At 36.0% G+C, this 23,203-nt stretch overlaps 3 protein-coding genes across 4 annotated transcripts; 1 reads left to right on the forward strand and 2 right to left on the reverse strand.

Moving 5' to 3' along the window:
- The first annotated feature begins 2,975 nt into the window (after positions 1 to 2,975).
- Positions 2,976 to 6,456, forward strand: LOC306859905 (CD48 antigen-like). The gene is made up of 5 exons (XM_079401304.1): positions 2,976 to 3,121; positions 3,770 to 4,078; positions 4,426 to 4,479; positions 5,431 to 5,688; positions 5,814 to 6,456. The coding sequence occupies exons 1-5, from the start codon at positions 3,073 to 3,075 to the stop codon at positions 5,954 to 5,956; spliced, it is 813 nt and encodes a 270-aa protein (XP_079257430.1). The 5' UTR covers positions 2,976 to 3,072; the 3' UTR covers positions 5,957 to 6,456.
- Positions 5,013 to 11,876, reverse strand: LOC306859906 (uncharacterized protein). Of its 2 annotated transcripts, XR_013783342.1 has the most exons (6): positions 11,723 to 11,846; positions 11,313 to 11,621; positions 11,028 to 11,113; positions 7,529 to 7,758; positions 7,159 to 7,234; positions 5,013 to 6,129 (listed from the first exon to the last, which is right to left on the reverse strand). XR_013783342.1 is itself a non-coding variant. In XM_079401305.1 (5 exons), exons 1-5 carry the CDS (start codon positions 11,766 to 11,768, stop codon positions 6,038 to 6,040), a joined length of 753 nt encoding a protein of 250 aa, XP_079257431.1. In that variant the 5' UTR covers positions 11,769 to 11,876; the 3' UTR covers positions 5,013 to 6,037. The 2 variants fall into 2 exon arrangements, 1 of the variants encoding a protein (XP_079257431.1); XM_079401305.1 differs by lacking the exon at positions 11,028 to 11,113 and having other exon boundaries at positions 11,723 to 11,876.
- Positions 11,877 to 16,828: 4,952 nt separating this feature from the next.
- LOC306859899 (interferon-induced very large GTPase 1-like) lies at positions 16,829 to 22,527 on the reverse strand. The gene is made up of 2 exons (XM_079401296.1): positions 22,371 to 22,527; positions 16,829 to 21,983 (listed from the first exon to the last, which is right to left on the reverse strand). Exons 1-2 carry the CDS (start codon positions 22,497 to 22,499, stop codon positions 17,280 to 17,282), a joined length of 4,833 nt encoding a protein of 1,610 aa, XP_079257422.1. The 5' UTR covers positions 22,500 to 22,527; the 3' UTR covers positions 16,829 to 17,279.
- Between the last annotated feature and the right edge of the window lie 676 nt (positions 22,528 to 23,203).

Raw genomic sequence — 23,203 nt, forward strand, 5'->3', positions numbered from 1 at the left:
AAGTCCATGGTTTAAATAGTGTGTGTGATTGTGAAATGAGCATCAGGTGCGTGTGATGAGTGAATGGTGACAGCTGTGATCTGTGCAATGCATAGTGGGAAATGGAGTCCAGTGTGCTGTGTAGTGTGAGAGTCAATGTGGTGAACGGGTGACCTCTGGTGGTGGTAAAACAGGAGAGCATGGACCAGATTCGTGACAAACATACTATTGACCAACATGAATTTTTTTTGTATTCAGCACAAACTGTGCTACAATATGTGACCAAGATGGATGTACATGTTTGCATTTTTTAGAAAAAAAATATTATGCGTGGTTAGTAAGTTTTGGGGGGGGGGAAGCTGAAAAGCTGTAGCTGAAATAAGGCCATAAAAACCACCCTAAATCGTCCTGAATAAGACTTTTGAGTAATCAGTCTTGTAGGCTAGAATATTTACTTCACAATTATGTGAAAATCATTCTGCTTACTCATTCACAGAAAACAATATATTGATTTAAATATATTAAAGACATGTTTTGTGATTGAAAGCCAATATGCGAGGGAGTGGTAATGGGCTTGAATATTAAGTGATTTTCACCTGAGAGACAAAGAGCCCTCCCCTAAAGGTGCTAATGGCCCATCAGTGTGACTGTGACTGAGGCAGGTAAGACAAGAGTGTGAGGAGACTGAAAAAAAAATTTTTTTTTAATTATTTGTATTTCATTTACAACACAGTATAATCAAAACATACATAATAAAGGTCAAAGACACACTATTGTGCACACTGATCTAACCACAGAGATGTGAACAGACTTTAACTCATTCCTGCAACAGATTCTGTTCAAGGAGTGAAACAAGTACCTGATATTTACGTGTTATTTAAGTGTTCATCAGTAGCCGGATGAACTCTTCACTCATGTCTTTTTCTTTCATTTTTGTGCTGTGTTTTTGCGCTCTCATCCTAGTGAACGCTTCCGGTCTGTGAGATCACTGCTACAGAAAACTCGTCTGTGTGTATCGGCGCATTCATATGCGCTGAATCTTGCCAAAGATGTCGTATGTATAGGCTAAATTAAAAGCATCCAATAGTTCTCTATCTGACTCGCTCCCTACTGAGTTTTGAAATCAGAAAAAAGTAGCCTTACTACATAGGCTAATCATTCATGAACGATCTTTGTTTACATTATCAGTCATGGCTGATTCGCTGTCACTTCCGAAAGCTCGTGCACATGCCTATTAATAGTCCTATGTATATGTATGTGTTCTTAGTGTTGTTGTAATGCTTAAATATAACAATTATTTTGGAATAACCCAATAAAATCATTAAATAATTCTTACTGTTTGGGATTTAAGACAGGTATGGGGCTGTCCTAAATTTAAGTTATTTACAATGATTTTTAAGAAGATTCTTTTCAAGAATTTGAATTCTTCTTAAACTTTTTCTTAAGAACAATCTTAAGAAAAAAAGATACGAATATTCTTAAGAAGAATTTTTGGGAATACAAAATATTCTTAACTTTTTTCTAAAGTTAAAAAATAATAAGAAAATGGCAGTTAAGAATAAATTTCTTCTTAAGAATGTTTCGTGAATCCGGCCCCTGTTCTTATAAATCATATTAGTAGTTTCTTTGAAACATCAAGCAGTTTTAGCAATATCTTGCAATGTGAAGTCAACTATCCATGCTTTAAAATAAAAATAAATAATAAATAATATATAGATAAAAAGATAAATAAAAAATAAAAACTCACAGGGATATTTTTCTTTCTTTATTTGAATTATAGAGGCATTCTAACAGGCTTCATCGTGCAATGAATGCTTTTGGACTCTCAAGACGTGTATTTGTTTGTTTTGTGCAAAGTTACTGATAATGTCAACTAGTGTGAATAAAAACAGGGTGATCATTTCTGAATAGAAAGCATCTCTCTCTCTCTCAGTATTGTCTCTCATCCTCAGTTACACATAATACAGGCTAAGCACAATAACGCTGTGTCTTTAAACTCTAATCAAGGAAATGTCACACCTTATGTTGTCTTCTTTTTAAACAAGAGGGATGCCACCCACTCTCAGTTCGAGTCCTGATGGCAAAACAACATTAAAGGTACATTAACGCCACCTACTGGATTGAAGTGTGGAGCGCAAAATGGTTGTATTAACAGTGACATTTACCGTTAATCTAATCCAGATTGTTTTATTCCAAATAAAGGCATAGGGAAAAGCCAAGGAGATATTGTTTACATAGAAGGGGCAATATTGATATTACTTAAACCTATATTCTTCTGTGCCTCCTTGTTAGTCATCCATCCAAAGCTTGTCAATTCTTAATACTCATATTCCCAGCAATCCTTCAAGATTTGAGATCCTATTATGTGAAAATATGTCATTTATTATTATATTGAAGAGAATAGGACTGCAAACACTACATTGAGGGGTTCTATTCTCTACTGGATAAATCTGAGAATATGCAGAACCTACTTTAACTTGTATAGCTCTTTCAAACAAGAAATTCATGATCCAGTTATACATTCTCCCCTTTATTTCCATTCTGTACTGTTTTATTAAGAGTCTTTCTATCCGCAGCATATCATGTAATCTCAGTGCCAGATTCTGCTGCTGGTCCAACAGCCACACTACCTTGATTTTATTAGGGCAAAATATATACATTTAGAAGATATATATTCAGAATCGGCTCCCCGTTCTTGTTTATCAGTTTCTTACATTTACATTCCACATTTCTAATACTCTCCAAAATTACAACCTTTGACATCCTCTTTCTTGCTTCGACGATGGAGGCAAGGACATGGACAAATGTAAATATTTAGCTGAAAAATCATGTATGTTTTCACAAATATTCTATGAGATTAAAACCTGCCCTAAACTGATTTTTTATTGGACAGTTTAAAGTCATAGTAAAGTCATAGTGGTTGTAGGAACTTGACCCCACCACACACGTAAAGCCCATAGTGACTTAGTGGGTCACTTCCTGCTTTAGTTACAGAACAGAAAATATTCACTGAATGTTCATCTGATTAGCTTGAACTCCATACTTTGTCAAGAGAAACAACACTGCTTTCATTATATTCAGTATCTGCTGAAAATGTCCATCAGCATGTGGGGTTTCCTTGTGTTTTTCATCAGTATTAAGGGTAAGATCTTTGATACATTTTTTTTCACAAGCAGTCTGTTGTTTTAGTGGTTGTTGTCACCGGTCAAGTAACTTAATGGAACATTTTCAACAGTTTTTAATCAGTTCATGCAGCACACAAGTCTTGAAATTATGCAAAACTACAACTCAAGTCTCTAACAAATTTCTCAAATCGATCTGGAAACGAATAATATAACATACTGTAGTTACTAAAACTAATATTGAAGACATGGTCTGAAACACTGTTCAGACCTCATTTTCACGAGTCAAGATCTGGCAAGTATATATAGATACATCAGACGTAAAGACGAGGATTTTAAACTAGCTTTGTCCTTAAATAGGTCGATCAGTCTGTGTTATCATGACTGCAGCAGAAAGATAACCAATAATAAGTGTAGAATTCTGAAAATATTTTTATTTTATTTTGTACATTCTGCAGATTTTACTTTCGAATATATGGATATTTTAGTTTTTAATTCAGTTTTTATTTCTATTTTGCTTTCAATATGTTCTTTTGGTTTATGTCATAAATTAAAGTTTTACTATATAATTAATATAATTAGTAATGGGTGCAAATAACATAAAGTAATCCATTCTAGTACTACTAGAAAATGTAGTCCTTATCTAACCAGTTTTTATATTCTTTCAGATCTTGTGAATGGCGATGAGTTAAAGACTGTGATGGAGGGAGATGTTCTCACGCTACAAACAAGAGACACTGAGAGTCTCAGTAAAGTAACATGGCTGTTTGAAGGAGGTGATCAAACTGTTCGTATCGCACAGATGTATCAGGGTTATGCACCCTTTTATGATGAGAGACTAACCGGCAGAGTGAAAATGAACCCAAAGACTGGAGCTCTGACCATCTGGAACATCAGCACCAGCGACTCTGGACTTTATCAAGTTTCTCTCCACAGTGGATCCATCTCAGAGAATAGGTTCAGAGTGGACGTTTATGGTAAGTTTATGGTCAGGACATAGAAAAAAATTATAATCTGGAAAAAAATCTGGATCAGTAATTATCATGAAAAGAGTAATAAGAGAATGTCCATTTGACAAGATGCTGTAAGGTCCTGAGGCAAAGTAAAGTAGCAATTGTAAGAAATAAAATAATTAGCATACATTGATTAGATATTAAATCTACAGAGCTACACTATTGGTGCTGAGAATTTGCCTGTGACAATTTACATTTAGTTTTATATTGTGCCAACACACATTGTAACACACTTGTACAATATTCCTGTTGCATCTTTGGTTTACTGCTAATTCCCCTAAATACAACGTCTGTGTCTTGTTTTCTTAAAGGAACTGTTTCTGTACCTGTCATTAGATCTATGATTAGTGGAAACCAAACTCAAGGTGAGTCTCAGCATGAACCGGAACAGTGCGGCAAGAGAAATCACAATAAAAGTCCCCTAAATCACTAAAATCAAAATTAAGAAATGGTACTCACTTCCTAAAGTGTGGATGTTTACAAATCCACAAAGAAACCGAGGAAAGAGTAAACTATTGCATTACAAACAAAGCAAACCATAGAGAGTTAATCAAGCAAACTACCACACACACAATAGACAGGTTACCAACGATACCACATCCATGGAAACACTCCAGTCCAACAGGTTTCGCGCTGTCTCAAGCTTTGCTGATATTTTTTGGATGTGTCATTTCCTTTAGATACAGAACCACACCTCATCTCTGAATCTCATCTGCAAGAGCTCAACGCTGAAAAACACCATAAAGCTAAGACAGGGTTTCTACAGATATGAACAAATTAAATTTGAGACTTTTTAATACCACCTTATATGAAATTTAAGACCTAAACCTGTAATGGAAATACACATCATATTACAGACATGTAATATTGATTGTGTTTAAAGAAGATAAGATATAATCACGGTGATAAATTATATTTATTATTACAATATACAGTGAACTTTTCATATCATCAGACAATATCCCATGCAAAAGATCCCCACAAAAGCAATGCGTCGCTGATATATGTGGAGTAAATCATTTATTCTGAAGCAATATTTTACATCTGCATATTTTTATTCACCTTCAGGCTTATTTTTAACCTTTTTAAATGTATGCATCGTCTTTCATGTCAAAATATTAAAATGTATCAATAAATTCAATATACATAGGGCTGTTACCAGTCAATTAAGTACTTGTTTTTTGAACTACAATCAGTGTAACATTTGCAATCATGAGATTACTTTTTAAGGCTTTCTAAGGACCCGTGGACACACTGTAAGGAAAATGAGAGCTAAAAACATTCAGAAATAACTTAACATGACAGATGTCCACTAGGTTCATCAAAGCCACAGAAGACGGAGGAGTTCTGCTCTGTGTTCTGCTCAGTAAAAAATGACAGAGGAGTGTTGATCTCATGGTATAAAGGAGGTGAAATCCTGAACCAGACCAGCAATCCTGATCTCAGCATCAACCTCAGTTTACCATTAGAGCTTCATTATAATGATCCAGAGATCTACAGCTGCACGGCTGCAAACCCAGTGAACAACAAAACTGTCCATCTTCACATGATTGAGATCTGCCAACAACGTGAAGGTAGGCCGACATGAACTCATTTACTACAATACACTTCCTGCCACAGTGACCTCAGTCCTGCTTCTGTTTCCACAGACAAAGACATTTAACAGAAGATGTTTATGAACAGCTGTCTTCTCTTTCAGATTGTGTGGATCACTGTGGCATCACTGAGGCTCTGATTCGTCTGGTTCTGTCTGGTCTGGTGGGAATCGCCACCGTTGTCTTTCTGGTTGAGCATCTGAGGTTCAGCTCATCTCAAAGAAGAGCTGCTGCTTCTGCTTGGTGACTTGCATGAGATGTCACAATGGCAGGTTCAGCCCTTTTTGTCCACACAAGGTCTTGTACTTCCATTTTTGTCATCATCCTTTCAAGCTCCATGTACAGCTTTATTTTTATCGTCCACTGAACCGTCTGACTGAACCACAATCTCAAAAGGTCCATCTGTGGCCGGTTCACCTGCTGATTGTAGAAAAAGGAGAGTTTTTGTTCAGGTTTATTAAATTCAAAGATATGGAAATTAAACAACAAATTTACTTCTAGCCAATATTTGTAAAGTTTATTCATCTAATAATAACAACTGGTAAGGTCTTCTCAGAAAAACAATTTGTGGTTTAATATATTAATTTGAATAATCAGTATATTTGATAGACTTTACTATGAAACTGATTAATTTACTATGAAAATGGATTCACTTTTTATTCACTATCCAAAATTGTCAAAATTGACTGAAATGGTCAGAAATAAACATTTTGACAAAAACCTGAGTGGTTTGTCGTCATGTTACACCAAATCATGTCATATTTCTTTTAAAAACATAAGTAACAAAGCAGTGACAAAAAGTGTTCACATAACAGTACACAGCCCATGTTTTATGGGCTTTTAAAAAATTAAAAAAAATGTATTGTTGTTGTTTTTAAGAGTTTACACCCTGTGTGCCATGGTCAGTAAGTTTCTAAAAAGATATCTGATAATTTGACATGGCAAGTTGTAAAATGTTAAATTCCAAAAAACATGGACCTTTTTCACATTTCCGGGTTTCTCAGCAGAAGTCGTCATAGTTGGATTAACTTCACAAGCAGTGAATGGGAGAGTACCACAAATATATTTTTTGCATTCACATTTGCTCAAATAGCAAAAGGAAAATTTCTGCGTTGGTGTTTTTACGACTTTAAATCAAAAGAAAAAATAAAGAGAGACTGATAACGGCAGTCAGAAGAGAGAACAATGTCAAATCACTCCCATATACGCTGCATTACAAACACCCTCGCATTAGTGCCAACTAGGGTTTTTTTTTTTGTAATTTGATGCAAAGGTGACATAATACAAAGTATAGTGTTATAAAATGTACATGCATTAAAAAAAATCTAAATATCAAAAACTTTCAAGTATTTACAATGCTGATGACCACTGAAATGCATCATCACAGTCTTGTGAAAAGGCTCCATATTTGTTTATGATACAAAACCCAGTGTTATCTGCTTGACTGACCTCCATTGGTGTTTGAGTTGAGAGAAATGCCTTTCCCTGGATTCTCTGTGTCATCAGCAACAATTTCATATTGCTTCTGTAGGGAGATGAAATCTTTGAGAAAACAACCTTTTACTGCAGCTGCACAAAGTGTTCAATACAGAACTATCATGCAAACAAAATTCATCAATGTACATAATTAATTAAACTATTGATCTACTCTGACTTTTAATCAAGTCCTTTCTGAGCAAAATCTCCCAAGGATCTCCACAAGTCTTTCAGAAATACTTGTAAAACTCCCCAAAAACAAAACTGCACAACAGAATGCATGAGTGTTAGAATATTAATAAAAAACAGAAGTGTTGCTTAATTTACTAATAATAATACTTGCCTTTTTACAGTAGATGATACCAGTGACAATGGCTGCTATGAGCCCTACGAGCCCTATGCTGCCCCCTGTGATTTTGCGATTTCGTTCTGTGCTGACTGTGGTGATTGGGCCGAATGTCTTTGGGTCGAATGAATTTGTCCCGAATGTCTTTTTGCCTTTGGTGGATGTAGCAGGTGTAGAAAATGGATGGATGGATGGAGGTTCAGGGTTAATAGAATGTTGCAGTTGCTCTGTATGGGACAAAAATAACTAGAGATATAAAATTCAAAGCAAAATTTTAATCATTAAATGTAGGCAGGTTGCTAAGGCATTGTTATGTTTACTAATGTCTTGGAAACTATATAGATGGCTAGATAATTTAAGGAAGATGTCCTTTTACAATTTCTTCCTTAATAATATTAGAACAGATGCTGTACTGGATGGGCATTTCAGTGTTAACATAAAAGCTACATAATCTAGCAGGTGTGTTGTGAAGAATTTTGTACCCTATGTAAAGACAGTGTCCCATCATGCAATAATCCGTGTTATAAACACCTTTTTCACTAGTAAACTCACTAGTAAAGAAATCACTGGCAAATTACTGATAAAAAGCAACAGTATTAAAAAGATGTATAATGAAAAAACATAGCATAATAAAAAAATATATTTTGTGCGTGTTCATGTAGTGCAAAAAAATGGCACACGCAATCTATACATACCGGGCGGTCAAACAGGTGAGAAACAAAAGTAGTGCAGACGTGCTATGCATGCAATATCTCAATTGTGAAATAGCAGTCGCTAAGAAAGTACCACTCTACAGCACCAGAATATAAAGCATTAGAATATAAAGCCTACAAAACTTTGATCATAAACTACTATAGTGATAAGACTCAGAATCTTCCCTACTATCAGGAGGATAATAACTTGGCAAGGAATCAAAATTCCATTTCAATGCCTGCGATGCCTTTTCGAGGAGCGTCTAGCTGCAGCCTGCGGTGGATCCAACCCCGCCCACATCCAAGCGTCACTTCACAAGCCACGCCCGTGTCCAAATACATCACATTCTTATTATTTTGAAACAGGAAGAAGCATCGATAAGAAGATAAGTCGAATTGTTTGCCAATCGCTAAAATGAAGAAGTTTGCTGTGTTGGTAAGTAAAAAAAACTTTGCTCTTTACGAAGACTTAAGACGCTGACAACTGAATGTGTGTGTCGTTTGTGTGCATGTGTATAAACAGCAGTTCGGCATGCTTAGTATGTGTTTTGAACTGCACACAGGCACGTTATTACTTAGATATCAATATAAATATGTGTGTGTGTGTGTGTGTTATCCAGCAAGACAGTGAAATGATGCGGTTGCTAAACCAAGATACTGTGGAAGGGTTCTGTGATCAGTGTACATCATTAAAAATATCATGTGTGTGGGGAGAGATAAATACATGTGTGAGAGGGATAAAGTGTGTTTATGAGTAGGTGAGAGTGTTATGTATTATTAAAAAAAGGGTTATTAAAAAAAGAGTTAATGTTATGCCATAAGAATCAGTGCACTATATATTTATTAGAGCACTGATTCTTACAACATAAAATGAATGCTGACTGAATGTGCAATTTTCTTTTATAACACTCATCTCACCGACTACACACACACACATACAGCATGTACTTACCTCCCCCCACACACAATAATCACACACATACATATGATATTTTTACACTGATCACAGTACCCCTGCACAGTAACTTGGTTGAGCAACCATAATTTCACTATGAATTGCTGGATACCTCTTTGTTTGTGACAAATTATCTTTGTATCATTCTATATTAATGGAAAGATCACATAATGATTGTCAATGTCTGTTTCTCATGTTTTACAGCATTCTACGCATTTTTGGTCCTAGCCTGATGCAGAGCAGTTCTGCTGGGATGAGGGGTCACAAATTTATTTTTAATCACTTGTTTATTTCGTTATCTGATTTCTGATTCTGATTGTTTGAGTATCCGGAGGAGCTGGACATATTCATATCAAATTGTCTTGAAAGTCCATGCCATGTTTCTGTGAATAATCTAACAAGGCAAGGAATCTCTCATGTATGTGTGTGTACTGCATTTCAAGAACTGTTTATCTGATCATTCAGCTGCTCATTTATGATAGCTGGAACATATATCTCTTATAGAACATATATTTTTTGTAAAATTTTCAATTTAATTATTTTTGCAAAATAATAAATATAAAAATACCCAGTGAAGCAAAGGATGTCTGTTTATTCATCTTTAAATATGTGGAGGACATACTTCATATGAAGTGTTGTTGATGAACAAGGCCTGAATGTCAATGCCATGTTACTTGTTATAATCTATCAAAGCAAGCAATCTCTATTCAGCATATGTATGTGTATCCTACTGCATACTGTATGGAGAACTGTCAGTCCTATCATTCAAATGTTAACACTTTATTATAAGTCAAACACATCTTTAGAAAATTAAATGACAATTATAAATTAATAAAAATGTGTTGTGACTTTTACAATAACAAAATCTAATCGTCCCCTTTAAATTTGATAAATCTAAAAGGTGTCTTAGGTAGTTTAAAATCGATCATAATAAATGTGAATTTATATAATTACATGAATAATGTAAGATTTAGAGGTTTTATTACAATCAGCCTAATTTAATCAACCAATGCAAGTGTTTTACAGGCTCTTGTGATCAGCTCTGTACATTAGACATATTAAATATATTAGATTTAGGTTGAGCCATTTTAGCCTAGTCATCCTTTAAAGAAATAAGAAACCGTAGTAAAACGAAACACAACATTATTTTGTTTAGATCTCCAAAACAGCCTTAAATTGCTTTGACATAACTTTACTTGCGGGTTTCCCCAGTACTTGGAGAGGGAATCACAAGAGGTGAGGCAAGTCGTGGCCTAATGGTTAGAGAGTCGGACTCGTAATCGAAAGGTTGCGGGTTCGAGTCGCCGGCAGGGATTGTAGGTGGGGGGAGTGAATGTACAGCGCTCTCTCCACCCTCAATACCACGACTGAGGTGCCCTTGAGCAAGACACCGAAACCCCAACTGCTCCCCGGGCGCCGCAGCATGGCTGCCCACTGCTCCGGGTGTATGTTCACGGTGTGTGTGTGCATTTGTTCACTACTCACTGCTGTGTGTGTGCACTTGGATGGGTTAAACGCAGAGCACCAATTTCGAGTATGGGTCACCATACTTGACAATACGTCACAACAACATAGGGTAGGGGCGTGGTTTAAGGGCGTCACCCTTGTGGGCGGGGTCGGATGTCCACCGCAGCATGCAGGGAGCCCTACTTGTCTTTTTCAGCAAATAATTATATTTATTTAGTCTTAAAGTGTAGCCATGTCAAAGTTTCAAAAGGGAAACTTGAGACATGAGACACATGCAGGGCCCTTGTTTGTGTTGTCATGTCTCAATGGGAAAGTGCCCAAGCAACATTTCTCAAAAAGTTTCCACATGCCTTATACACCACTCTTTAGAGCATGATGTCACCTCATACTTGATGCATCGGCCCAACCCTACCCTACCATACAGAGAGATCAGAGTCGCTGTACCAAAGAAGGACCCTGAAAATTCCCCTAAACACGCAGACGAAACATATACATGCAATTGGTTTTATCACATACAAAACATGAAAAAAAACCTCTTCAGGATCTCTACAACAGTAGGCTATGTCACATCCCTTCGTCATCACTATCCAAATAAAGTTAAGAGTTTTTAAATATTTCCATATTTCCATTTAGTAGGCTTCTAGGATTGGGATATTAAAATACTTACGCAATGAAACGCTATAATTATGCTGGATCCTTTTGTTTTTTTCATCGATAACTTCGACAATGTAAAGCCCTTCGTCGCTGGTGCTGGCATCAAGAAAAGTTACGGAGAAGTTCTCTTTATGAATCTGGTGTGAAAACCTAGTCGAGTCTCTTGGTTTGCAGCCATGGTTTTGCTCTTCAGGAGAACAGAAGACGAAGATCTCTTGGGTCTCTTTCCGTAGACTCACCATCTTCGGCTCAGATGTTCTGATGCAGATGGAAAAGTCTTCTCCTCCTTTCAACATTACTATCCCATTGTCACCCACAGAACCTGATAAAATTAATTTGCGCAAATTGCTAAGTACGCTTGTTTTAAAGACCAATTATGACAAATACATGGAGAATTCCCTAACATTAGAATGCTTTACTTACCGGTGGCGATGACAATACAGATTGTGACCGTGAAGAAGCAGCACATTTTCAAACGCAGTTTGTCACTTGATCTAACGATACAATTGTTTTTTAATAACAGCGTGCTTTGGCTGTCACCGAAGCTCAAGATAAAGCAGACGCTCAAAGTCCCTCCCTGGGGGCGTAGTTAGTGGGCGGAGCATATGCATATGTGGGCGGAGCACCTGCTTTCTGCGCAAATAATAAAACTTGTTTTCATTTCTTAGATTAACGTTGCTTTTTATTTGAAAATTGATATATTGCTTTAAAAATAAATGTTTTATTGAGAATAACATTGCATTTGTGAGTTCATCCGAGCCAGGATGGATATAAGAGAAAGTTCAGGATTTCAGCATGCTGGATTTTTCTCTCTACATACGGTTTTCCACAGAAATTATACGATAGGTAAGTTATACCTCCAGTTGCTATTTTTGACGTCTTTTATACATTTTGTAAATTAAAAAACAAACAAAAAAAAACTAACATAGCTTTGGTGGTTTAATACTGAAATTTCTTATATTATATTGCTTGCTGTTGAAAGAATTTTAAGTCTTTTACTGGATATTCTGCATTGAATATGTGCTTTATTGTGGTGGTGGATGTAATTTTGTAGTTTGATGTGTTTAGGATACAGATTTGATGTAGAAGCCCCACAACTCTTTAAGACCATACTGTCACCTGTCCACAAGAAGATGACTTAACATAGTTTGGCACACATCTTAGTACACATAAGTTAAAATATTCACCCTAGGTTCCTTTGGCTCTGTTGTACCCTACAGCTCAGGGTTTTCTTTCTCAAACACTCAAACTACGAAGGCTGCTGTGCATTGCAGGTCCTCCAGGCCACCAAACACCTTCCTCTATTCCAACCAGATTCCTCTGACGACTCTGTCTCTTGTGTAGGTTGACAGTACACTGCTTTTTCCCCATTTGTATGCATGGACAACAACTTGCCTACTGACTGTTCATTTCAATAAAGAGTACGCAAACAAAATGTTATCAAGAGAATGACTTTATTTTTTAGGCGTCAAAGATGAATAGCAATTTGTGTTGTGATAAACAGCTTACTGCTGCCTGTGCCATTGAAACAAACTGATTCCAGAAACTAAAGTAAATGGCAGGAGCTCTGCAACATTTGATGTAGGCATGGGCCATTAATATAGACAAAAATGACCACAGAGCACAAGATGGCTTCTCAGCTCAACAGGGTCACTGTTTTGAAACTGTGAATAATGATGAACTAACCCTCTGTTTGATGGTTTGTTTTGGTGATCAACAGCATAAACACATACCTCTAATAATACAGTAATACATTCAAAACAAACGTCAAGGATTCACAAAATGCATTCGGTTACTGGATGTGTTCAGTCACATTTAATGAGAGACACTGTAAACATACAGTGACCATAGAAGAAAATTCAAACACACTGTATTTATCAGCAAAATAATAATTTCACGAAAAACAGGTCAGGTGGTTTTTATCCAAAATATATCAGTTTGATGATGGGCATGAGTTTAATTAATTTCTCTTGATATCATGAACTCATTAGCAGTGAGGTGTTTAAAACGGAATCCTCATGTTTAGTTTCTTCCAAAAGCAAAATGAAGCAAAATTAAACTCGGAGCAATAAAACTAAAAACCTACAGGTATAAGAAAAAGCAAAGGGAGTTGCTTTCCACAGCAAAGTCACATCAAAAGAAAATCTCCACACTTTGAGTCTGGTTTACTGACGGATCGACTGGTGGGTTTGATCTCCGTGAGGTTTAGCTGACACGAGAACTAATGAAAAACAAACGTGTGCAAGCTGAGCTGGTGGCAGCAGATCTTCATCACTCGCTTGATCCTATAGGTTGACGTGGATCAGCTGAGTGTCAGCTTGACTAACATGGCCTGCCAGAACTAGCTAATCCTAAATCCATTTTGTATTTTATCCCCAACCATATTTTTAATCAAATTGGTAGCCTTTCCTTCATTTTGAAATGTAACTATCTAAGCTACCTATATATAGCTTTGTCCAAATTTCATCAGTAGTGTCTCCTTGCTTGGAAGCTTTGCTATGTTCACAGTTTTTCACCCCAAAGAACATGTTTATGGAATAACAGGGATATTAGAAATCAGAAATAAATCATTATTTTCCCCCAGGTGGTTTCAAAATAATATATCCTTTGCTTATTTGATGACTCAGGAAATATTCTCTCTTATGAGCAATTTGTGAGATACCATCCCGACTCCTCCAAAAGAATTGAATAAAGTGGTTAAAGCTATTTGACCTGGATTATTTCACCTTGTTAAATGTCACTCTTTATTTAATCCAAGGAGTTCAGTTGTTACTCAATACTTTGCTGTTGGAAGATGTTGATCTGTTAGATAAGAAATGCAATAATAGGCATGTGCGCCAAATTTTCAGTTTAAAAAGAAATTTCTTCAAGAGGAAATTTCTACTGGAGGTCCTTAGTGGTTGATATAGACTGGAAAAGATCCTGGAAAATATTGTATTTCTAATAAGGCAAAAGAAACGCATTTTAAAATTTTACATAAAATATATCCTGTTAATTGTAATGTTTCTAATTATTTGGACATTAACAGCTCATGCTCTTTTTGCAAACAAGCAGAGGAGACATTAGTAAATCTGTGTTTGAATGCCCTAAGTTCTCATATATTTGATTCTGCCAATGTTGTACATTCTTTTAGTTTAAAACACATTATTTTTTATTATGATAATACTAAAAATAAACCCCTGGAACATACCATATATTTTTTTTAATATATATATATATGGTAAATTGTTCATTCACAAACTAAAATTTGCAAATAGTTACCCATCCTATCCCCTTTTCTTATAAAGAAAAAAAGACAAAATAAAGAAATAAGATTCCTGAAATATTATACAGAGGTATTTAAAGAAAATCCATGTATTTAGATGCTTGCCTTATGGACAGCTGTTTGTATATCTTTGTCATTCACATCTGATGTTTTTTTTTTTTTATTATAACAATTTTTTATTTTATTATTAATGTGTAGGCTATACGTTTGTGTTTGTCATTTATTATATAATTTATAACTATTGGTCATTATTTTATGGATTTGTATGTGATCCGTTGGCTGTTCTTCTTGTACTGTCTGTTCAACCAAAAAACAAAATCCGGATCAAAGCCTGAGTTGACAAAGAAAGTTGATGATCAGCATCATGGTACCAATAAAGCCGGATTGGTTTGGTTTTTCAACTCGAAACTCATCCTGTAACTCTGAATTTGTTCATCTAGCATCATGGTACAGGCCCCTGATCAAAGCATTCAGCACGGTCGCCTGTGAGAGACGTCACCTCCCAATACAAACACGGGCAAAAGTATAGACCAGCACTTCACATTGATTGACAGCTTTCCGAGTAGACATCGGAAATTCAAATGCAAAAGGAATTGTGATTCTGTTTGAGTTAGGTTACATGCATGAGGCAGAGAGAGTGAAAAAGCAAACGTGGCAATTAATATTGCTATTTAAATATGAAGACATGGGAAATACAGTTGCAAGTGGACTTTGCTTTTTCATTTGAAATGTGGCAGTCACTGTTAATGGTAATGCAAGATTTGCAATTGCATTTGGATGATGTCACAATTAATGCACCCACATGTGGAAAACGCTATTGAAAATACAATTTGTAATTCCTTTTGAAAAAAGTCCTGAATATTCTTCCATAGGATAATAATAAAAACTTAAAATCTTAAAATTAATAATAAAAATGATAAATAAAATGTGTAAATATAGTTTGGTTCCAATAAACATATTTTCAGTTTGGTGTTTTCCACTTAAAACAGTTAACACTGTGCTAAACAAATAGTTGTCCAAAAAAAAAAAAAAAATCTTCTGACAATGAATTTATTTTTTTATATATTTTTTTCAAACCCAACTTAAACTTTCATTTAATGATATTCAACAAATAATGAAAACCAGATATTGCTTTATTCAAAATATAATAACATTTTCAATGAAGGCGTTTTTAATTGTATCTCTTGTTTTGTATTATTTTATATTATAGGCATTACTTTTTTATATTAAATGTGTTTTTTATGTTCTTTATGTTCTAATATTTGTGGTGTGTCCGTCTTCTAAACATCTTGTCGTGTGTGTTCTATCATAATCAGGCAAAAAAACTTCTTGAATGTACCTAAAAGCAGATTATTATGTCGACAAATTTTTGAGAGCATAAGAATGGTCAAACACTCTCATCTTATGGTGATTCACTGAATATCTTGCAAAAACGGTGCATTAAAAATAAAGTTAACAGTGTGGCTGATTAGCCTGACTCGCTGAAACATATATTTAATCAAAAGAGTGTCATATTTACATTTATATTTATATTTGTGTACATTGTTTCACTCCCCTACACTTTCATGCTAGTGCTGTAATATTACAGACCGCTCTAGAGAATTAGATATTCCACATAAAAAATATGAATCAAGCAATTTAATGCATGAAAAATCAAATTTAACTTAAGTTTTCATTTAGAAAATAGACATAAAAGAATGGTTCATTGTTTTTTCATGGCCCTTAAAGGGATAGTTCACCCAAAAATTACAATTCTGAACATTCTAAACATGAGGATTCAGTTTTAAACATCTCACTGCTAATGAGTTCATGATATCAAGAGAAATTAATTAAACTCATTTCTTCAGCTAAACACAATGTTTTGAAGAATATGGGTAATCAACAGTTTCTGGTTCCCACTGACTTCCACATTATAATTTTTCATTATAATGAAATTATATTTATATTATATATTTTCATTATAAGTCAATGGAGACCAGCAACTGTTTGGTTACCAACATTCTTCAAATTACATGCTTTTACATTCAACAGGAGAAATATCTCATAGGTTTGGAATAACTTGAGGACGAGTAAATAATATAATTTTATTTTTTATTATTTATTTAATAACAAACAATGCATGCTATAAAAACTCATCACTTGATTCAGCTTTATTATATATTTCATTAAAGCATGCAATATCTTTTCAGTGGAAAGATGTACACTTTTATTGCTGTTTATTGTGGATGCAGATTAGGCTATATATATATTTTTTTTTTATGGTTACAATGATAAACACTTACTTTAAAATGAAGAGAAAAAAAACCCACACAACATCAGCTAAACAAAAAGCTAAATCACCTAAACCAGCAGTATTGGAGATTCTGTCAATTTTGCACTATTTTTAGCTAATTTGTTTTATATTGTGCATCATCATAACATTTACTCATTTGTTTATATTCTACATAAAGTAAGTCTTGCAGGTACCTTCCAAATCAAGCAAACAGCATTTAAACATTTCTTTATATAACATATTAATATTATGTCAAGCATAGAGCATTATTTTGATCTGGTTAAACATAATCAAGTAGCATGTCTTAGTTTAACAGGCAAATGTCATTTCTTACAACGGGTGCTTTCACACTAGAGTTTTTGGTGCAGATATAAGTATGTTTCTTGTCAGAGTTCCTTTTCATTGGTTTGAATACATTCCTCCAGACTCTCCACCAAGTGTGCTTATAAAGGTGGGCTGGGGGTTGTCTTTGCATCAGAGTCTTTGATAGTTGTTTTATCCAGACTCTCAATAGCCTCCTCTTGAGTGTATTTTCTCCATTCATCTGGGATCTTGCCACTCCCCTGAAAAGTTTTGTCATAATGACTTTCCAGATCTGTTTGGAATCTGCACAGAAACCACTTCCAGTACGGCAGCTCAGAGAGATCTGGGGTGATTTTCCATGAAGCATATTCAGGACCTCCTTTTCTATATTCCTTCCAGAGAACAGCATCATCTGAGCTATTTGGATAAAAAGATCGATCACTGGTTACTGCTGATGTGCAGATTTTGATAGATAGGTTTGTTGTTCCTCTGTAAAACCACCCATTCAATCCAACATTGCGATGGAAAGGCACACTGTGATCTCCAGGATGGTCTTTTATTGTGTTTGTGCAGATGGCTGCACAGAAAGGACACTGAACCCAACAGCAATCACAGAAGTGATCGATCAGAATCTCGTCTGGTCTGTCTTTGAGATCCAGCGTCACTGGAAAAGTTTCTGTGCTAAATTTACTGATTATGTCAGATATTATAGAAGGAAGTTCTTTCTTTATCACTTTGTCTAGGAAGTTGACTTCAACATCATCCTGATTCACTCCAGTGAGGTCACTTTTTGAGAATATAAGCACATCAGAGAGCTGTTGTGTGAAATGATCCAACCATGAATCAGCATTAGTCTGTTTAGCAGATTCTTGTGCTGCTTCTGTGATCTGTTGCTGCAGGAGTTTAATACTGTTTTCCATCTTGGGTCGAACACTATCTTCAAATCTTTTAGTGATGTACTGACTGACTTCATCTCTGATGAATTTCTTGAAATGTTCTTTGGGATTGTTAATGTAGGTCATGTATGCGTTGAAGTCCTGTTTTTCTGCCAGTGTCCTCAGGATGTGTTTCTCCAGGTTTGATCGGTTCCCATTGAGTGATTCACAGTTTGTCCTCATTTCATCTGCTAAATCTCTGGCAATTTTTTTGTAGACATTCTGCTGAATGGGATCTTTGAGTTTATTACAAACAAATGCACCAAAAATAGCAGTTGATGATGCTCCTTGACAGTATTTCTGGAAGATGCTGTAGTACTCTTCACGCTTTCTATTAAAATAGAGAACAGGATCATTGGCTTCCCTGAACATTTTGTATTGATCTGTGAATGTCTTTTTTGCTTTATGGTATATGCAAAGTACCAGATCCACAAAGAATTCTCTTTTGAACACGTATTTCACTTCTGGCCCTTCCTCATGCTTTGTTATTCTTGTCTTTATGTAATCTATGAGTTGCTGAATGCAGCTAATGTTGTAGCCCAACTTTGCAATGCTATATGTATTAATCATTTTATCTGTTTGGTCTGCGATGTCTGTGATCAAGGCTCTTATCTGAATGTCAGACTTTTCTGGTAAAGCAAAACCAACTGCTTTGCACACAGTGTTTATATGTGCCATAATTCCACTGGGTTTGTTCAACTTTATATATTCTGAATAACTTGTCAAACAGAACATATCGTTGTACTTACTGCTCTCTATATGGCCTGAAGGGAGACTTGTATAAGTATGAATGAGGAGCTTCTTCACATCTCCTAATATGTCAATATCTTTGACCTTAGGAGTGTCTCTGATGATCTCATCTGTCTGTTGTTTCCAAAAGGAATCAAACTTTACTTTCATGACATTTTCATCATTTGCTTGGTCTTTAAATTCTAAGGCAAGGTCTTTGCTCTTTTGAAAGAGAGTGTTTTCATGATGTGTCCTCTCAGCATCTATCTTTTTCTTCAGTTCACGCTGCTGAAGAACCTCATTTAATTTTCTCTTAGTTTCCCTCACAATGCTTTCTTGAAGCTCTTTGATTTTTATCTCAAATGAAGCTTTCCACTGATTCAATACACCTGCATCTCTGTCTTTCTCAAAGAAATCAGACATTGCCTTTTTGACTTCTTCACTTTTTGCATTTAGTTCTTTTTGAAGATCAGTTTCCTCAACAGAATGAATTACTATATTTTCTATTCTGTTATGAAGCTTGTTTTCAATTTCCAGCATGGCACGCCGAAGGCTCCAGGTCCACTTGCTGTATTCTGTCTCCAGTTTCTTGTATGTTGCGATTTCCAGGGAATTTTTGAAGCTGAACACAAATTGTTCATTAAGCAAAGCCTCCCAGAGATCTTGAACACGGTCTCTTAGGTTTGTCAGCATTATGCCGTCTGATTTTGAAGCATGTGTTAGAATAGTTTGCTTCAGTTCTAGAATGTTCTCACAGTAGTTTGGGTTTGGTGGAGCCATGGGTGGACTGCCCTCCCAGAGCTGAGCAAAATACTTAACATCATTCTGAACATCAAACGCAATCACATCACTGAATCGTTCTGCATCACAGACTTCTTCTTTAGCAGCCATTTTTGTCATTTCATCCAGTTTGTCCAGCAGTCGTCTCCTTCCCTCCATGTTTTTCTCTCCAGCTGTGAGATCCGAGACATTCTGATGCACAAACATGCAGCTGGGATTCAGTCTGACCTTCGTCATCCTCATGAAGGCCTGAACAACAATCTGAAGAATGTCCTGCATCTCAGATGGGTTTTCTCCAAATATATTGATCAGGGTCATGTTTCCAAGACCAACAACAAATGTTGCCATTTCATTGTCACGATGTGTTGTTGACCTTCCATCCAGTTCTGGTGCACGAAGTCCTTCGGTATCAACAACTAAAATATAGTCAAACTTCAGCTCTGTTCTCATCTCTTCTGACACTTTGATCAGCTGCATGAAAGCTCCTCTGGTGCACCTGCCAGCACTGACCGCAAACTGGAGTCCAAACATGGCATTCAGCATGGTAGATTTCCCAGAGCTCTGAATCCCTAATATTGACAGCACAAAGAGTTTCTGGTTTCCCAGTTTCTTAACAAGTTGATCTAGAACAGCATTGACCCAGGTGAGAGGAACATGAGCAGCATCTCCATCCATCAGCTCCATCGGAAATCCAGAGATCATCATTTCTGCTGCAAGACTCGGGAGAGAACAGAAGTCAAACTGCAGGCTTTTCTTGTTCTTCTTCACAGATGACCAAGATTCATAGATCTGACCAAACTCTCTCAGGATGTGCTCCAGGCCAAAACTTGTCCTATTAATTTGCTCTGATATGTTTTCCAGGTTTGTTTCTTCAGTCTGCAGTTGGTCTGGTTTATCAGGTTTACTTTTTAATGCTAAGACGTCATGCCATTTCACATCACGTTCTTTATGAAGTTCACACAGCTTTTTTGAAGTGAAGTCATCCAACAGGTTCATCGTCCATCTGAGGAAATAGTTTTTGTCATTGTGTTTCTGTGATTTCATTTTTTTAATAAATGCTATCATAGCCTCACTCAATCCTTGTTCCACTTGCTTTTCTCTTATATCTCTCATGTTCTTCAGTTTAATACTTCTATCTTCTTCTAGATTTTCTCCTTCTAAATGATGCAGATTTGTGTTCATTTTACACCAGTTGTGCCACAGTTTCCCCTGACAGGGCAGGATTGTTTCTTTCACTGTTGATGGATCCTTTCCTCTCAATAACCCCATGATCTCATCTGCTGCCTCTTTTCCTCTCTGGCACTCTGGATCCTCCTCATCTACTCTGATTCCTGTGTGTTTGGCCACATCTTCAAGTTTGAAGCTCTTTTTCTGCTTGGTCAAACTCACTCTGATAGTCTCTTTTATTTGCTCAGATACATCAGATTGGTTTTTGTTCAAAAGGCCGACTATGAATTTTCCATTCCCCAGTTCAGTTTTATCACAGTCATTGTCAGTGAGTAAACAAATGAGAGGCTGAGGAGATCTGAAGAGTGATCTCACCAAACCCTTGTAGTGGTTTTTCTGTCCAAAATCTGGTAAGAAGAGGACGTTTACTGAAGCCATACTGGTCAGAATCTCATATTGTTTCTCATTGTCTCCTGCATCACCGTGAAGATTACAGAAAGCAACACAGTCATCAAATGAGTCTGTCTTTTTCCCAGAAGGACAGTACCAGGCGATCTCCACCACTCCATCCATCAGTAATCTGGTTCTGCTGCTGCCTGAGCAGTTCCTGTGGAAGAATGTGTGGTGTTTCTCATTGATGAGGCTGTTCATCAGCTGAGACTTGGATGAAGACACAGAGCCAAACCTGAAGAAAGCCACCATTGGAGTCTCAGCCTTGTAGACCGGCTGGGTTTGACTGATGATCTCGTTGTTGTTGTTTTTCATCTTCCAGCTCTTGTTGATTTGTCTGAATGTCCAGAGAGGAAACTCAATCTGTTGTGTGAATGGATCAGGAACAAGCAGAGGCAGGGCATACTGACACTGTGAGAGTTCAGTCACAATCAGCTGCTTCAGGAAACCATCAGCACAATGAAACACGGCCATCTGAACATCCATTGGGTGAATATTAGGGTTGTAATCTGCACTGTCTTCTTTCCCCTCTTTCTTTGTGTGTTTCATGACTGTATATCTTGCTCTGTAGTTCATGTTTAGCAGCTTTTGTAGGAATGAGTTCACAAGTTCATCATCTTCCTGTGCTTCCTGAGACTGAAATGATGATCTGGTGATTTCCAGAATGTCGGTTGTTTTCATTTTATCTTGTCGTCTTTTTGTCAGATCTAGTCTATCATAAAGTCCTTTGAGCTGTTCATTGGTTTTTGGTCCAAACTTTTGGATTTGACTAGTTTCATCTTTCTGTAAATACATTAACACATTAATATATAAATTTCTAATTTGCTATAGTCTCAAATTAGCAGAGATAAAAGCCCAATATACACAGATTAGAAAAAAAAGAAATAGTATAAAGAACTATGGTAATCATATAGATAAATATTTTAGCAGGAAGCATTTTAAGAATACAAACAAAATTCAGTTAATTTATGGCCCTATCCTTTGAAAGGGATGAAAATTAAATTTTCTGTGGTGTATTTGCAAGTCAAGTGTTGTATATCTGTAGTATTGTCCATATACAGGGCAAATTGTGAATGAGGGAAGACCACTATAGGAATTAGTACTCAACTATTCACCTCTAAATCCTATAAATATCCCTGACTCTTGTCATTATTCACATTGATCACTTACCTGTAGAGAAGGGTCTGTTTGGGAGCAGCACATCTTTATGTTCTCCACGTCTTTTCTTCTGTCTTCTTCATAGTCTGATGATTTTAGTCTCATTAGTTCACCTTGTTTCTTTTGTTCTAATAACTTCATCTCTTTTATTTCTACTTCATGTTTGGTCTGAAGATGTTCTTTTTCTCTTTTGATTTCATCTCTTTCTTCTTTAAGTCTCTGGTAACATTCATTCCATATTTGTTGTTCATTTTTCATGTCTGTTTTGTATTGTTCTTCGTTCTTTTTTAATTCCTCTTCTTTTCTCTTCCTCTCTGCATCATGTTTCTGTTTTTCTTCCTCCATCAGCTTCTTTATCTTTTCTGTTTCTGATTCAAGTTTGTTCTGAAGACATTCTTTATCTCTTTTTATTTTCTCTGTCTCTCTTTTAATTTCATCTCGTTCCTCTTTTAGTCTCTGATAAGATTCATCCCACATATTTTGTTCTTTCTTCATTTTTTTCTCAAATTCTTCTTCTCTTCTCTTCCTCTCTGCTTCATTATTCTGTCTTTCTTCCTCCATAATCTTCTTCATTTTCTCTTTCTCTTCTTCATGTTTGGCCAGGAGTTCTTCTCTCTCCCTGTTCAGTTCTTCCACTTTGTCCTTTAGCATCTTCATTTGTGCTTCTTGTTTTTCTCTTTCCATCTGTCTGAACAACTTACATGTGTAGTAACTCCCTCCATTTGCTGTCACCATGTCATTAATTTTCTGCAGTAGTTCAGACACCTGCATACAGTCTCCAGTCTCATTATTATTGAACACATGGTATCTGTTTCCACACTGTTCAATGAGCTTCATCAAATCAG

Source organism: Barbus barbus, assembly GCF_936440315.1.
Source record: "Barbus barbus genome assembly, chromosome: 40".
Lineage (NCBI taxonomy): Eukaryota > Metazoa > Chordata > Actinopteri > Cypriniformes > Cyprinidae > Barbus > Barbus barbus.

Coding starts and splice junctions, on each gene's coding strand:
- LOC306859905 (XM_079401304.1), top strand. CDS start 3,073: ATGTCCATCAGCATGTGGGGTTTCCTTGTGTTTTTCATCAGTATTAAG. Junction 3,122..3,769: donor GTTTTTCATCAGTATTAAGG/GTAAGATCTTTG, acceptor ATATTCTTTCAG/ATCTTGTGAATGGCGATGAG. Junction 5,689..5,813: donor GATCTGCCAACAACGTGAAG/GTAGGCCGACAT, acceptor CTTCTCTTTCAG/ATTGTGTGGATCACTGTGGC.
- LOC306859906 (XM_079401305.1), bottom strand. CDS start 11,768: ATGTGCTGCTTCTTCACGGTCACAATCTGTATTGTCATCGCCACCG. Junction 7,759..11,312: donor TAATTATAGCGTTTCATTGC/GTAAGTATTTTA, acceptor TGTCCCATACAG/AGCAACTGCAACATTCTATT. Junction 7,235..7,528: donor GTATCATCTACTGTAAAAAG/GCAAGTATTATT, acceptor ATCTCCCTACAG/AAGCAATATGAAATTGTTGC.
- LOC306859899 (XM_079401296.1), bottom strand. CDS start 22,499: ATGAAGTTATTAGAACAAAAGAAACAAGGTGAACTAATGAGACTAAAA. Junction 21,984..22,370: donor AAACAGACCCTTCTCTACAG/GTAAGTGATCAA, acceptor ATGTATTTACAG/AAAGATGAAACTAGTCAAAT.